Source organism: Panicum hallii, chromosome 3 (assembly GCF_002211085.1).
Source record: "Panicum hallii strain FIL2 chromosome 3, PHallii_v3.1, whole genome shotgun sequence".
Classification (NCBI taxonomy): domain Eukaryota; kingdom Viridiplantae; phylum Streptophyta; class Magnoliopsida; order Poales; family Poaceae; genus Panicum; species Panicum hallii.
Window position 1 is genome coordinate 17984748 of NC_038044.1, and position 16534 is coordinate 18001281.

The 16534-nt window shown below is 51.5% G+C and overlaps 2 protein-coding genes across 2 annotated transcripts; one reads left to right on the plus strand and one right to left on the minus strand.

The window, feature by feature from the left end:
- Positions 1 to 3380: 3380 nt before the first annotated feature.
- Positions 3381 to 7191, minus strand: LOC112886228. Its single transcript, XM_025952050.1, has 5 exons — positions 6658 to 7191; positions 5293 to 5751; positions 4800 to 5177; positions 4123 to 4190; positions 3381 to 3902 (listed from the first exon to the last, which is right to left on the minus strand). The coding sequence occupies exons 1-5, from the start codon at positions 7066 to 7068 to the stop codon at positions 3692 to 3694; spliced, it is 1527 nt and encodes a 508-aa protein (XP_025807835.1). The 5' UTR covers positions 7069 to 7191; the 3' UTR covers positions 3381 to 3691.
- Positions 7192 to 14091: 6900 nt separating this feature from the next.
- On the plus strand, positions 14092 to 15282 carry LOC112886229 (myb-related protein 308-like). Its single transcript, XM_025952051.1, has 2 exons — positions 14092 to 14451; positions 14585 to 15282. The coding sequence occupies exons 1-2, from the start codon at positions 14189 to 14191 to the stop codon at positions 15102 to 15104; spliced, it is 783 nt and encodes a 260-aa protein (XP_025807836.1). The 5' UTR covers positions 14092 to 14188; the 3' UTR covers positions 15105 to 15282.
- The last annotated feature ends 1252 nt before the right edge of the window (positions 15283 to 16534 follow it).

The window sequence follows — 16534 nt, forward strand, 5'->3', positions numbered from 1 at the left end:
CAGGAAGGAAAATCAAGAGCATAAACAAGGGTGAATAGTTCTTTTACATGGCATCTATACAAGATCTGAAATTTTAGAAGGATTGTAAGAAATATCACCTATACCAAATGAGATTGTATTTTAATATGAAAATATTCATGTGTTCTCTAGGCATTTCTTAGGAATTAAAATTGCAACACGGGTGGATCACTACTAAGATTCCTTCAACTTCCAACATCAACACAATGTTCATAAAGTTATCGCTATTACTTAGTTGTAATCAGTAGCAATCATGAAACCTTTTCATATGGTCGAAGGTGATTGTGATTCTTGTCGGAACAAATAAGGAATAAGCATGTTATCAAATAGACTTCAGCAAATCTTGCCTAGCTCAGCTTGGCCCGAGCCCAAAGGAATAAGCCCGGCCCATAACTCTTGTAGGATCAAGCTTGAGCAAAGAAAATAGGTCTGAAATTTTTTTCTCAGCCCTTCTTCTTATTTTACACTAAAAAGGAAGCATGAGCCCAGGCCGCCACGTCCAAAAACTAACAGGGAGTTTTTCCGATCCGGATGAAAAATGTTCAATCCCACTATCAAATAATTAAAGAGTTATAATGCATTTGTTGGCGCCCAAATACGAAAGTAACCTAGATCCCTTTCCATATGTACAAAATCCATAATTATGACGTAAGTGTTCTCAATTGCCTTGCTATTCCTATAATGCTCCAGCATCTCTACTTAGTACTCACAACATTCTTCATTCGATCAAGTGTGGTTGTCATTGTATCGAGGGAGCGTAAAATCGAAACGGGTTAGTGCGGTGGCATCGAACAGTTATAGATCCAGCAATGGAAAATTGTCGGAAATGCGGAAGATGTCTCTCACTCATTGTGTGGGTGAGGAGTGGGGTGGGTTAGGTTACATTAGGGTAAATAGGAAAATTAAGTTGGTAATCGTTCTGCCTCATTTTCTAAACCGGTAAGCTTTTACATTTGCCATACAAGCGTGCGTTTCCTAACGTGAGAGATTTGCAGATAACAGCATTGTACATTTGTATGCAGTGATCTGTTATCACTGTATTATCATTAGGTTAACAGGACACGAGGCGTCTAGTCATATACGTGAACTTGTTTAATAGCCCCATGCGCATGAGTTCACACGGTGGCTTCCTCCGGCTCCGAGAACCGCGATCTCCACGTGACTGTTTGAACGTGCCAGTCATCAGCACGGTGGATGCGAGGAGGTGCATGCACATCGGACATGGCTGCTGCAGGTAGCGCAGAGCAACAAGCACTTTGCTGCCTCGGATCTCGACGCTGGCTTAGCGGGCTAGGCCAGTATGCATTGCCAGTAGGCCACTTTTTGTGTCCGTAGAAAGCAGCAACGTCGTGGAAAGAATATTCACCTTTCGAGGTGAAAAAAGGTCGCGGAAAAACAAGCCCGGTGACCTTTCGCGGCGACATGGTCAGTGACGCTACGCGCGCCCGTCTCTCACCGGTCTTTTCTTTCCTTTCACTTTTCGTACTGTTCTTTTTTTACTTTTCTTTGTGAGGAAAGATTTTTTTTTTACTTCCATTGACGAGAGCTCTGCAGTCCTAGCTTATCTTGCATGCGTGCCTGATTGCTACGGTCGCCACTGAGACATCTGAACGTAGCCTCCAAACCACCCGGAAAACGATGGGATTAGGACGGTTCGGTTCCGAGAAGGATCACTCGACGTCGATGAAGGATGGAGCGAGACAGCGACGGCACAAGGCGAGACGTGAGAACGCCGTGTGTGGTCGAAGAACAGATGAGGGCAAGGCCGCGAGGCGAGCCGAGAAGGCGACCCGGCGGCGTCGCGGTCTCCGTACGGAGCGGCGGGAGGGGAGACCAGGTCGTGCGCAGACGACGGATGTCGGGCGGCCGTTCTCCCCGACCCGTTGCCCGCCGCGTCGCCGGCTGTCGGGCAGTCGTCCTCGTCCTCGCTCGCCGCTCGGGGGCAAGCTGGGCGCCGAGCACAGACATGGTTCGTTCGTACAGCTAGCATTATTTTTGGGCGGGCTACGGTACAGTCTTTTGGCACGAACTGCGATACGAAGCACGGTATGGTACGAAAATTTTTGAACTATACCGTGCATATAATCTTAGCAGGCTGCATGACACGCCCGTATTTTGGACCGTGCTTAGGCTAGCATAGTACGAAATAGTCCGTCGATCTATGTGTAACCAGTTATTCTAATATCAATCAATTTATGCTATTTTTTTAATTAACATCCATTATTTTTCAGTAGAATCATTCAAAAAAAAGATTTTTTATTTTCTATGCATAGAAATTTTTTCATGTAACAACAAATATTTTTAAATATATAAATATCCACAGAACGATAACTGCAAAATATACTGAGCATCGTGTGTGATAGTCGTGTTTAAACTATCACGACATGAAAATATACCAGCGTGCCGTGGGTCATGCTCGGACCTGGTTGAGTCCAGATCCGACATGGCAGGAGGGATGAGAGTACCGGGCCGGGTTGGCACGGCCCGCCCCAGGTCCCACCTCTATTCGTTCGGGTCGCGCGCCTGGGCCTGGCCACCCAAAGGCATGTGGCTCTTGGCGTGGAGCGGTCCACGCCATCGGCCGGCACGGGGGAGATGTTTCTGAATTCTGAATCCCGGATGCCTGCGAGGACAGTGTTTGTTGCCTACCGTGGCACAGGTCATTCCCCCTTCCCTCGACACCCGACACTGGACTGGACAGCACACCCTCGGGCCCAGGTGCCCTTGCCAACAACACTCCACTTGTTTGCACTTGCCACGCCATATTTTTGGAGAAACGTTTGATTTCCGGACGAATTTCAGGGGAGCCGGCGGCGTCTCGAGAAATTCCACGGGCTGGGCCTCATCAAAGTTGTGCAGGGAATCGAGTCATGCCTGCAACAACGAGGTCATCGTCATTCTCGATCCATGAGACAAGCAAGTTAAGCTAGCTGTCCGTCTTGGGGTACGCCATGGCTAGCCCTCCCTGCACGATACGCTGCGCCCCGTGCCCTGCGGACCGCGGCGCGCTGGTTCGACCAAATGGCTCCGATGCGTTCACAAGGTTCCGGCCGCCCCATGGCACAAGGCACCGCAAACCAGAGCACCAGACGCCACGGACCACAGATGTTGGAAGCTGAACTGCTAGATCCCCAACACTTGCAAAAGAGTCGTCTGCGGCGGCCAGTGGACGCTTCCATCGACCGGCGCGCCTTTTTCAACCACGGGCTTTCACCGGTCAATCCTCGAGGGCAGCACAACGCAGCCTTTCCGAAAGGTCGAGGAAACTAAACGCAAAGCATCATCAACAGGCGCCGGAATTTTCCCAAAAAAAAAAGAAAAATCATCAACAGGAACATTCAAGGTGATACACGTGGTACAAGTACAGGTCCAAGCAGGCCAGCAGCCCATGCACATGTTCTCGTTCCAGATCTGTTCAACAGAATGCTTCAAGCAAGCGAACGTAAGGTACAGATTAGACCCGACATCGGATCAAGTCAGCCAAACGCTGGTGCTAGTGCTGCAAAACGTGGAACTAGTGCTAAGATCATAATTTACAGGACAGAGCCACAGCCGGGCTATTTTACATCAGTGGCTAGCATCAAGCAACCTAAGGTTTAACTTAAAAGCATAGGCGGTTTGCGTTGTGAGGTCAATGAGCAAGGACAGCAAGTTTGTTTCTGCATCCTGAGTCCTAAGTTGAGATGTATGAAGACATGGCTCTTCTGAAATCCAGATTCATAGGGGAGCCTGCGAAAGGGTTGCCTTCAGGGACCCACAGGCGGCCTCTGTTAGGAAGCATGACCTGCGGGTTCATGCAACCCTTGTCGGCACTCTGCTCAGATGGAGCTTCTTCCTTCTTTTTCTTTACGAATTCAAAGAACTCTGCAACTTGCCGAGCATATCTACACAGACAAAGATAGATGTTAAATGAGAGAGCAGCATTTTATGGGTAGGTCAAGGTCTTCATTGGAAAAAAATGATTTTGTTGGGATTCAATTAGGGAAACAGTGATTGGAACAAACCTATAAGCGACCTCTGGAGCAAAAGATTCGCTATCATTAATGAGTAAAAAATTGGGCCTAGTAACAACACATATTGTATAGGGAAGGTCTGCAAACTTACTGTCGTTTAGCTTCTATGTCTCTGTTGAAATCAATGTCAGGTTCACAGTCCAAGACAAGAGCAGGGACCTGCATAGAAAAAGACCAATTCAACTGGAGTGCTTGAAGGTAATGCAGGAGTGAGCAGTGATGCAAATCTAAGTTGCAACCAGCTGGATACCACCAGGAACCAGCGTCATCCTAGTGAGCATAATATATATTATGATAAAATTATTAAAATCTAATTCTGAATTGTTAATCATTTTTTTTATAGTTGCATTTTGATTCCAACATTGGATAGGGTGTGCGCTAAGAAGAAACTGCAACAATAGAAAGACAGTTCGTAAGAAATGGTGATGTTTACACTAATTCGTAAGAAATGATGATGTTTACACTAAGTAGCATGAGGAAATGGCGCATATATAGTGCATTGATCCACAGCAGATATACATTTGCTGTCCACCCTATCAAATTAAAACATCGTAGTCAATATTTATTATGAAATCAAACTTATATCCAGCCAAGAAAACCCCTGAAAAATCATAAAAGCCCAGCGAGCATGTTAATTTAACCATTTTCATTCAAAACATCGGAGAACCTTAACATTAACAGTTCAATAAATACCAGTTACCATCAGGCATCCCTGAGGGTCTGATGTCTTTCCTGGAACCAAGAATTTAAAAGGCTGGGAGTATGTACCTTTTGGATACTAGAGTGCATGTGATTTCCTTCCAAGTAAAACACACGATCCCGTATTTCAGGAGGCAAGGAGCCTTCCATATGCATGGGCAGTTGACTGACTGATAATATACCAGGACCTGAACCTTTCGAAGGAAGCAACCAGCTCTCATGCTTCTCATGCAAACCTTGCAAGTAGTCAAGTGTAACACCACCTTCCTCTGATCTTCTCCGATGCATCATTCTTTTGTGGCAAGTATCTGGACTAGCTCTTAGATAGATAAATCCGTCTGGAATGAGACCTGGGAGCGATGACACAACGGGATCAAACCAGGAATCATAGATGCTGATCTCCATCTCATTCATCCAATTAGCTTCGTGAACAGCACGGACAAATACCTGGGACACATTGACATAACAATAAGTTAGATGAAGATACTTACTAATTGTATCAGAGGCAACTGAAATGCATGATCAGTTAATGAACTAACATTTGCAATAAAGATTGACCTACCATCCGATCACTGAATACACTTCTTTCCATCAGTCTGAGAGGTTTTATTCCAGCTTGAGATTCCCTTTCTTGCATGACCCTTGTCACAAACACATAGTTTTGGAATGTGTATGCATACCTATGTGGCTCAGCATAGAAGGCATCCAATATATTGAAGTGATCAGGTCCAACATCCTGCCACTTATCAATAGGCTCAGGAACTATCTCTACAAGATCACGCAGTTCAATAGTCTCATTAGCTATTCTTTGGAGGAAAGTGGTCTTCCCAACGCTAATATTCCCTTCCACACAAAAGGTAAGCCTCTTCTTCTGAGTGGGTTTAGATGAATCTGTATCCTTCAGCTCCTCATCGACACTCTCTTTGATGAATGAAGTTATACTCTCAGCATGGTTCTTATGTACAATTCCAACAGAACTCTGTAAGAACTCAACCATCTGCTCACTAGACTTCCCAAAGAACTGCATGAGCATGCAAATTGTTAGTAAAGCATAAGACCGGAGTTAAATTGAGAGAACAGTGGTTTAAATGTTGAAAGCGTAAGATTTGAACGATTACACAAACAATAATGAACTATTGAACTAAGCGGTAGAAAGCTGAAGTATCGTCTTATGATTTGAAAATTTAAGGCACCATGTAAAACTGAAAACCTCAGCAAGAATCACAAACTAATAGCATGAGATGTATCAAGAATGGCAAGCAGAGCAAAAGACCATAATGATTGTTTGTTTCCATGCACAATGACATGGTTCAGTTACAATTTTGGCTGAGTCAATTTGAAATACTCCAAAATGGACTTGGTTTTCCTTAAGAAAGTTCAAGCATAAGGGGTTTGAGGGTACCCCTGTGTTGCTTCAGTTCCCAACACCCCCAATAAATCCAAAATTGTAGAGCAGAACATTTTTCAATTATGGTACCACATTCATTTCATTTGTTTTTGAGTTTCCATATCCTTGATTACTTAAAAAAACAGAGCCCCTCTGTAACTGCAAAACATCTACTTGAATATTTCACACTATTAGTTTCTAGCGAGTAGTGAAAGGATAACTTGTAATTTCAAGATTACAACCAATCCACCAACAGCCAGCATACTGTCTTTGTATGTGTGCACAACATGAGATCCAACTTTTTGGCTTGTACAATAAAGCATTGATACCATAAACAATGTCCATCGTATTATGTAGTCTATTAAGTGTTACTGACCAAAACTAGAAGCCCAAAGGTATGCACATGTACGAATCTTCGAAATGTGGCCATTTAGGATTGTTGTTAAGTAATGAATTAATATGTCGATGACTGAAATGCTTTTACGGGTGTAGGCTTTCATTGACGCAAACCAGCAAACGGCGAAACACCAGCACGCGCACCTTATCCCTGTAGAGCTGCTTGAGCTGCGCGACGCCCTCGAAGCCATTGTCCACGAGCTTCCTGAGGTTGCGCGGCCCGACCCCGGGAATGGCCAGCAGCTCGACGCTCGTCCCCACCGCGGCGGCCGCGGCCCCGCCCCTCATCCTCCTCTCGGCCGCCGCGCGGCCCCCGCTTCCCCTCCGCGCCTCCTCGGCCTCCGCGTCCTCGCCGTCGCCGGCCCGCCTGGCGGCCTCGGCGGAGCAGAGCAGCCCCCTCCGCGCCGCGCCGCCCCAGCCGAAGCGCAGCCACGGCGGGGGCCGTGGGCCCGGGCGGCGCGCGGCGGCGAGGCGGGGCACCGGGGAGCCGCCGAGCCGGAGCGCCGCGGGCATGGCGGCGGCGGCGTCAATGACGGTGAGGGAGAGCCTGTGCATCTACGGCGGCGGCGGCGGCGGCGGCGGTCATCAAGGGGGATGCCGGCTAGGGTTTGGGTTGTGGGGGAGAGGAGGGTTTTGGTCTGGTTTGGCGTTATCCCTCGAGCTGTGTCCTCGGGAAGCGGGAGGGGAGGACTGGAGGAGGGCCGACGAGAGACTGGTGGTCTACGGGGAGCCGTGCGCGGGGTGGCTGGCGAGTGGGCCCGTTCGCGGACCACAGGGCACGGGCAATCGAATTGTTTGCACGGGAACGGTGGGGCGTGTCGCCGTTTTGCCGCCCGGTTTCGGGGACGTGCCGCTGGATAGGCGAACGGGCCTGCTTGGTCATCGGCCCGCTGGGCTCAATGGCTATTTGCGTGGGCCGGCACCAGCAGTCCTCCAAGTCCAATGAGGAGGGATTGGAAAGTAGCAGTAATGCCAAATTTTGCTCAAAAAAAAAAGTTGTAATGCCAAATGCATCAAGCGAAGCGATGAACCTATGCTAAATCTGAGTGACGTGGACATCGGTGGCAGGAACTGGAGACACTAGAAACTGGGGATTCTTGTGTACTTGCCTTGTATGAAAAATAGGCGGACACGTGTTTATTGCTTGTTCCGTTTTAGAAAAGCAAATCTACAAGACATGTTCTCGCATGCCCTTGTTTGCATTGCGCAACGATCGAGGATACTGTTAAGAAACCCTGATTAGGGTTCATGGGCTTAATGCCGAAGTTGCCCCTGGAGGGCCCAAGTCTATAAATAGTACCTCATTCTACTCTACTGATTTTGCTTCGCGGCTGCGTCGGCGCCGCCACCGGTACGAGCACGCACGCGTCAACGCGAGGGTGTGGGTAGCATCATCGCTCCTGGCGCATCCTCAACATCAATCACCGGCCTTCTGCATGTGGTCTTCGGACGATGTGCAGCACAAGGAAACACCAGCGGCTTCATCTTGTTGCCGCCGACCTTGGCGTCGTCGTCGGGTCGTCTCCAAGCCGCCTGAATTCATGCGCGAACTAATTGATCTGTTGATTAACAGTGCGGTAGAATATTAGTAGATCGATAGCACGTGAACAAGTTTAGCTGTGTTTTTATCTTCCAATCTTGTTCCCGCTGGTTAATGGAGGCAAACATCTGCACATCGGTGCAGTCCTCTCGAGTTCAGAGAACGGTCTCTCAGGCCATTGCATGCAATCGCACGGCCAGATGCCGCCGTCTGTGCGAACTCGCCGAGGCCCACGCTCGTTGCGCCGCCTCGGCTCCCGCCGGCCACGCGCTCGTGCGTGCCGCGGCGGAGCCATCGATCCATCTCGCGCTTACCGCCTGAAGCGCCATAACATGTCCCGCAGATGCGATTTGGTTGCCCTCGCGCAATGCATGTCCGCCGCCGCTCTCGATGCTCGACGGCCTCACGCACCCGAAGTGCCACTCGAGGCCGCGCGCCGAGGTGAGCTTCAAATTGTGCAGCCCATTAGCTGCTATTTATCCGTTCCGACCCCTAAAGATTAGGGTTGTATGCATTTTATTATTGTTCTATTATGTCTTTTACATGTTACCTTGAAGGTTTTTGTGAATTGGTCCTGTAGCACCACATAACACCTTTCTTTTGATGGTTTTTATGCTTTTAGCATAATTAATGCAACTTTCACGATATAATCTAGGAACCGAATTTCTAGATGTACGTGCTTCCATAAATTGTTATAACCTAGTCTTAGGTTCCCCTTGGAAGCTTCTTTTTATAGGGTTATTTATTTTCCTTGCATGTTTGTGTGTGGTATAATTTTCTAAGGTTTAATAATCCTGAGGTATTGCCCAAAGACCATAGAAACATTAGAAAATCATACAAATGCTCGGAAAACTTTGGGAAATTAATAAATATACATGGATCTATGAATATGATAAGACCATCTCTTATTTGCTCTTTGCACTCCTTGAATAGGCCATGATTTAACAGATACGTTGCTAAAAAAAGCAAAGGTTTTTTTGCGTTCTTACCCCTGCTTTGAATTGCAATTGCGGTTTTACCCTCATTTTTCCAACTATGTGATTTTGCTCTTTATTTTTCACAAGCCATTGCGATTTTGCCCCTGGTCTTTGCGTATTTGCCCCTGTTTTGACCGTTGACTGAGGGTAAAATCGCAATGACTTGTGAAAAATAAAGGGCAAAATCATAAGGGCAAAACTGCAATTGCACTTCAAAGTAGGGGTAAGAACACAAATACCCCCAAAAGCTAAAGATAGGCGTAAAAAAGGAAAATATTGGGTGCCAAACAATATAAACTGATAAACCAAGATTGCTCCTGTGCGGAAGGAATAAAAACTGGATGGCTCTGTCAATTGACAAACATCGTGCAATTCTACTCCGTACCATACAACAGGTCGACAGCTCACTCTGTAACCAAAAACATCGCAAGTGCAGCTTAAAAAAAAAAGAAAAAAAAACACTGCAAGTGGAGACTGATAGAGCATCGACGAAAAGATGCTTCCAAGGAATCAAACGATCATTAGGCACCAGAGCACACCGCAGCCGAGCAGGAATTCTCTGGCAGCATATACTAACCGCGACGAGAATGCCATGATCCATTCCGCACCCCAATAGTCCAATAAATAAGTATAACAAACAACGTTATCCTCTCCATGATACGAAGGCGGTTACATGGCAAGTGCATGGACCAACCGAGCACACAACCCATCACCCGAATGCTGCGTGCAGAACAACAAGGCGAGCTTGGAGCTGCTCAGACCTCGTTGGCGACCGATCGATCGAATGACCAGGGTCGTGGCGCCCGCAACGGCCGAAAGTTATGATAGCACAGTCAGGTCGTTGGTAATAGTAACACGAGCACGCAGGCAGGACGTCGTTGGTAGTTTGCTACTGTTCTCTGGTAAGAGTCAATAATAACCTGCAGGTCGTAGTTGCAGTTTGCTAGTGTTCCTGGTCGGGCATCGCCCTGCATCCGCGTCTACTGAATTTGGCCATCATCAGATGGATGCAACGCAACCAACTGCAGCTATTGTCACCGATTAACTAAACAGTTAACTGATTAACTGAATTTTTGTTTATTACTCTATTTCAAAGGAGGCATAATAAACCGGTTAACTGATTAACTAAACAGCCTTCAACCAGTCTGACTCGGCAGCACCAACCGCAAATGATCGATCGGTATGATTCGTGCCGTTGCCTCGGTTCATCAGTTGCACATGCGCCCGCTTTGCTCTGGGCCATTTATTCGGCCACCAGCCAGTCAACTAGTAGTACCTCGTCCACCTAAGCTAGCTAGCTAGCCAATAGTGTCCAGTTTGGTAGAGTGGTGTAAAGTGCCCGGCGCTGGACATACTTAACCGATAGATAGCCGAAGACCGAACCGATTACCCGAAATTGAAACCGAAATAATCGAAACTGAATTAACCGAAACCGAGAAATTCGGTCATTGGTTCGGTTCCAAGTTTCAAGTAACCGAAATAACTTCGGTCAATTTGGTTCCAGATCTCGGGTAACCGAACTTCCCGAAGTAACCAAAATTCGGCTCAATAAAAAATTTGGCCAATACTCAAACCCTAGATATATAACAGTTGTTAAACCTCAACCTTATCTTCGTTCCCCCAATCCCACGGCCACGCACACCCGACCCCCTCCCTGCCGCCTCCTTCTCAAGCTCTCAGCCTCTCACGCCTCCCTCGGTCCCTTCCACACCTGCGCCGCCTCGAGCCTTCCCCGCAGCAGCAACCGGTGCCGCCCCTCCCTCAAATCCGCGGCGGCTCCTCCTCCGATCCCATCGGGATCCAACGGCGGCGCCTCCTCCAATCCCCGGCGAGGGCGACGCCGGCGGCTCCAGTCATCCCAGCTCCCTGCAGAGGTGGACATGCGGCTGCAATTCCTCCTCGCGGTCATCTCCATCCTCACGGCCACCCCCATCCTCCTCGTGGCCGCCTCCACAACCGCCTGCTCCTCGCCTCTTCCATTCTTGAGTCATGACGAGACCAGGCAAACAGAGAGAAGCGGCAAGAAAGGCTCCATTTGTGCTTTGTTCATGTTGATTTGTGATGATTTGTACTTAGTTCATCTTGATTTTTGTTAGAATTTTGATATGTTCACGAGTAGCTCGGGTAGTTCGGTCATGACGGAGAACCGAACCCGAAATACTCGGTTCTCGTAATTTTATGGAACCGGTCGGTTTCTATTTTTAAATAACTGAATTTTGCAAATAACCGAGTAACCAATCGGCTAGGTTTGGTTTAACCGAATGACCAGGCTGACCAGCACGACAGTTGAGTGGTGGCGCCCCCACCGCCGCCGCCCGGCCGGGCAGCGTGGCTTTCTCTTCCGCCTCCGATCCGGCGTGCCACGCGCGCCTGACGACGCCTTGCTGTTTTGGAGCAGGAGCTCGCTACAGGCTGTAGTGGCGGTCTTCTTTGTTGAGCTAGCGCGTGCGGCAGTTGACGCATGTAATAGTGCAAGTAGGAGCATCTGTGTATGCCCGCTGCTGCAGCGGACAGCAGCCATGGGGTGCGACTTCTGACTTTTGAGAGCCTCTCTCTTCTTTGTTCCTGGTCTGACTTTTGACAGGCGTGCGCGATAATTTTTTTTTGGCAGGAACTAGCTCAGAGATGGTAAGACTGTTACAGTGGGAGCAAAGTAATAAGGCTGTGTTTGGATCCACCCCCAAATGGCAAAAGGGCAAATAGTAAAATTTTTGCTCCTATCACATCAGATGTTTGGACGCTAATTAGAAGTATTAAATATAGTTTAATTAAAAAACTAATTACATAGATGAGGACTAAATGACGAGACGAATCTATTAAGCCTAATTAATCTATAATTAGCAAAACTACGGTAGCATTTGCCCTTTTGCACTTTGGGGTGTTTGGATCCAAAAGTGCAAAAAAAAGTGTAAAAGAGCAAAAGTTTTGCACTTTCTCTTTCTCTTTCCATTGGATCCAAACAGACCCTAAGGGCTTGCAGCTGAGAAAGCAGCTAGCGCGGCCGGCATCTCCTACACGCACGCGCGCGCAGCGCATCCGATCCGGGCAACTAGCGTCCGCGTCGCGGCAGCACGCACAGCGACGGGCTCCTCGATCGCGCCCGATATGTGTGTATCGCGGGTGAGGATCCGAGAGGATGGATGGACCCATCGTATCCGGCGACCGCTGACTCCCGTCGATCCGTCCCTTTCGGCCCGTGTTGCCGCTCGGTTCACTCCATTAGCTAGCTAGCACCGCGCTGCTAGTTGCCAAGTTGAGTGGTAGCCTAGCCTCGAGCGAAAAGTCCAGGCAAGGCTCCGTCCGTGTCATGTACACGCTCAAAAGCCCGGTCAAAAAGAGCAAAAGGCTCTCCCATCCATCCCATAGTATCTACCGAGAATGCGACGACCGCCGTGGAGTTACCATTCCTCCTACCAGTTGTGGCAGTCGTGCCGCGCCCCAAGGTCCGAGGTTGTTGATTGGATTGGATTGGATTGGATGGCCCAAAAGCAACTCGCGCGGCACAGGCGCCTGCGTACATGGGAGCCTGGGATCGGCTTGGGCGCTGCTGATCCTGATCGAACACGCACGAACGCTTCAGACATACGGAGCTCATGGGTCGAGCTCACAGGTCGCTAGCTGGCGAAGAATGGCGCTCTCTCATGACAGGCGCGCTGACTTTTCTACGCTTTTGCGTCCTCGTTGATCGCTTGCACGCGTAGTGGACTGGTAGTATCTCGCGCAGATCGATTTTCGCCAAACGGAACGTGGCCGCTAGCATAGCTACCTCAGGTGGGCGAGGGCGAGGCAGCGAGCAGCACCCGCTCGCGCTTGGCGCTTTGATGGGACGCGTGGGGGGTCTAGCTGGATCCGACCGGACCCAACGGGCAGACAGGAGCAGTTCCCAACGGAAAAGGGACGGACGCTTGGCGTGGTGCTGGTAGTTTTGACCGGAGGGGCGTTCTTTAATCTCTACTCCGTTTCGAGCCCACACCTGTGGCACCAAACCTGACCTAAACTCCCAACCGGACGCACGTCACCTAATCATAATCAAAGCCTCCTCGCTAAACTATCCCTCCTCTCTCCCCCCCTCCTACCTTCCTTCTAGAGCGCGCACACGTACCATCACGCACCCGCCGCAACCACACACACCTCGTAAAATACTAGAATTGCCGCAGATGCTAGCTGCTACCTAATCATCTCCTGGTAGCCCTCTAATCTAGTCTCTCTTGCACCGCGGCATGGACGCTAACCATCGACCAAGGTGGCTTTTGCCCCTGAATGCTGATCAACTAAAGAGGAAAAACCTCACGACACACTATCCAGGAGCAGTAGTACTGGCAGTACGGCCGAGCTGGACTGGAACTGACGGAACCTCTCGCTCGCATTGATGCCGTGCTGGTCGCACGGCTAGCTCCCCGGGCGCGTCGGCCCCTCGCCGGATGTAGGTAGGAGGAGCACCGTACTAGCACTAGCGTTCATTCATCGGGCAGGGCCCATTCACGGCTAGTTCAGTCGTGCTGTCCTGCGTCGTCCATGGCTCCATCCACCACCCCTATCCATCATCCATGAGGAACATGACCCGTCGCGGCGCGCGCACCAAACCTTCCCCTGCCGGCCCCCCGCTCCACCTCATAAACGCGCACGGGCCCTGCCGGCGGCCGGCCGGCCGGCCGATCCAACCGCCACCGCTCCTCCTCCGCAGCGACGTCCGCGACATTGAAAACGCGCAGCGCCGGGGAGCCCGGAGCCGTAACGCAACCACCGATCTATCCACCAAACCGCCGAGCAGGGGGGAGCAGTACACAAGTGGGAGCAGAGCGGCGCGGGCGCACGACACGCGCGGGCTCCACCGCCGCAGCCGCAACCACCACCCAACCCAACTCCCGTCCCGCGCCCGGGCCCGTCAAACTCGCCCCGGAAGGAGACGCCGGGCCCGGTCAATGGCTCAATGGAGAGAGGAAAAAGGGCGCGCGCGGCAGCAGCACGACCAGACCAGCGCCCCAGCACGCCTCGAGAGCTAGCTACCACCACACCACGCGCCTGCGCCACCCATATATACGGGCCCCCGCGGCGCCGCGCCTCGGCAACAGGACAGAAGCTGGCCGTCTCGTCTCGCCTTGTCACCCCCGCGGCGGCGCGTGACGAGTAGGGAGTGCTTTGCTCTCTCGGCGGAGCCATGGGGCGGTCGCCGTGCTGCGAGAAGGCGCACACGAACAAGGGCGCGTGGACCAAGGAGGAGGACGAGCGGCTGGTGGCGTACATCCGGGCGCACGGCGAGGGGTGCTGGCGCTCGCTGCCCAAGGCCGCGGGGCTGCTGCGCTGCGGCAAGAGTTGCAGGCTCCGCTGGATGAACTACCTCCGCCCGGACCTCAAGCGCGGAAACTTCACCGACGAAGAGGACGAGATCATCATCCGCCTGCACGCCATCCTCGGCAACAAGTAAGATACTACTACTCGATCGTTTTGCCTTCCGTGGATACTCTCATGCATCATCGATCGCATGCCACGCCGGCCTTCTATTCGGTTCGTCTACCCTTTGCTGACGTGGCGGCTTGGTTCTCCTCGCGCGCAGGTGGTCTCTGATCGCCGGGCAGCTGCCGGGCCGGACGGACAACGAGATCAAGAACTACTGGAACACGCACATCAAGCGCAAGCTCCTCGCCCGCGGCATCGACCCGCAGACGCACCGCCCGCTCGGCAGCGCCGAGGCCGGGGCTCCCGGCGTCGTGGCGCACAGGGCGGCGGCGCTGCTGCACGCCACGACCGCCCCGGCTCTGGCAGCAGCGGCCGCCAGGACGCTCGCCGCGAAGCCGACGCCGGCGGCGTCGTCGTCGGACGACGGCGCGCGCAGCACCAGCACCAGCACCAGCAGCGGCGGCGGCGCGAGCACGGGCGAGCCGCGGTGCCCCGACCTGAACCTGGACCTGTCCGTGGGCCCGCCGCCGGCGGCCGACACGCCCCCCTCGCAGCCGGTGTGCCTGTGCTACCGCCTGGGGCTCCGCGCCGGGGAGGCGTGCGGCTGCCAGGCTGACAAGCCGGGCGCCGGGGGGTTCAGATATTTCAGGCCGTTGGAGCAAGGCCAGTACATATGAATGATGAATCGCCGAGAGTGCCGCTGTGTTTAGATAGCTTCACGGAATCACGGCAATTTGTAAGACAGGCAGTTTTCTGAAGTAACGGACAGCACTGTTCAAGAAAGAGAAAGGAAAAGAACTCTGATCTTCTCGTACCATGTTTCTCTCTGTTCAAAATTCACAATCTCTCCCTCTCCTTTGGTTGTTTCAAATTACCAAATGTTCACAGGCATTGGGAGATCGTTGGGTAGTGGTATCGGGAAGGAAATAGCACGTCATTTTCACGCTGTTGACGAGTAGAACTCGGCTCCTTGATTGGGCGGCAGAATTGTGGAGGCACATTATAAATGTTCACAGGTACTACTAGTACAACGAGAATAAAGGGCGACCGGACCGGCAGCTAACTTGGTGTCAGGTTCGCCAAACATTCAAACGGGATTTCAGCACGGGCAAGCAGGAAGAGGACGCGGGCGAAACGATTTGTTTCCAAAGCGCGGCGACCGACCTCCGTCTCCGTGTGGCGACACCAAGCAGAGGCCAGGCCACTGGGCGTTCTTTCAGTTCCTGGTAGGTAGCCGAATCTTTTTACATGGTACCGGTGAAAAGGACCTGACAGCCCGAAAGCGGCGGAAAGAGGGCCGGCGTCATGTGCCCGCCCAAGAACCCGGCGGTAGTTTGGTGGGTTCGGTGCTGTCCCGCAGGCTAGCTACTGCACTCACTGGGCGGCACTCTGCAAAGTGCAAACCCGCTCGCCCTTCCTGCCGGTGCCAAGACGACGGATTCTTCCCCTCTGCTGCCAGTGCCAGTGGAGAGCGCACGCACGCTCCTGCTCTTCTAGATGGCCAAGCTGAAGTGGCGAACCAAAATATCCCAGCGATCTGTGGAGAATCAACGTTGCTGTCCACGGCCAGGTGAAGCTTCTTCTGCGGGATCCTTTTCAGCGCGGGGGTTTTCACGCTGCGCCGCGAGGTTGCGTCGCTCTCGGTTCTTTCCCTTTTTTCCTCTCCTTTTTCGCGAATTAGGGGAGCATGTAGTCTCCACTCGGGACGGATCTTATCTCGGGCGACGGAGACCGGTGCAGCCAGCGCGTGCCGGAGTGTTCGCTGCTCATGGTTCCCTTTCGAGCCGGCCACTTGACACTGGGGTCCAAGTGAGCCGCATGCAGGTCCAGAGAGAAACCTAACACCAATTATACCTCCCGTATGCAACGCCTGCAAATCGCAGATCGATCGAGCGACGGCTCTCCAGACGCCGGAGCGTCGAGTTTTGTTCAGAGTGAGAGCTGGGCTGGAATCAGGATGGACGTAGGATACGCAACCACTCTCCAGTCATGGCGCCCGCTTTCAATGATTAAGGCCGTCAGTCTTCTGCTGAAAATTTGCCCTGCGCAGGAAACGGAAAGGCTGTACTGCCGTTCACTGAAACCCCATGCGGTCAAACTACATCCA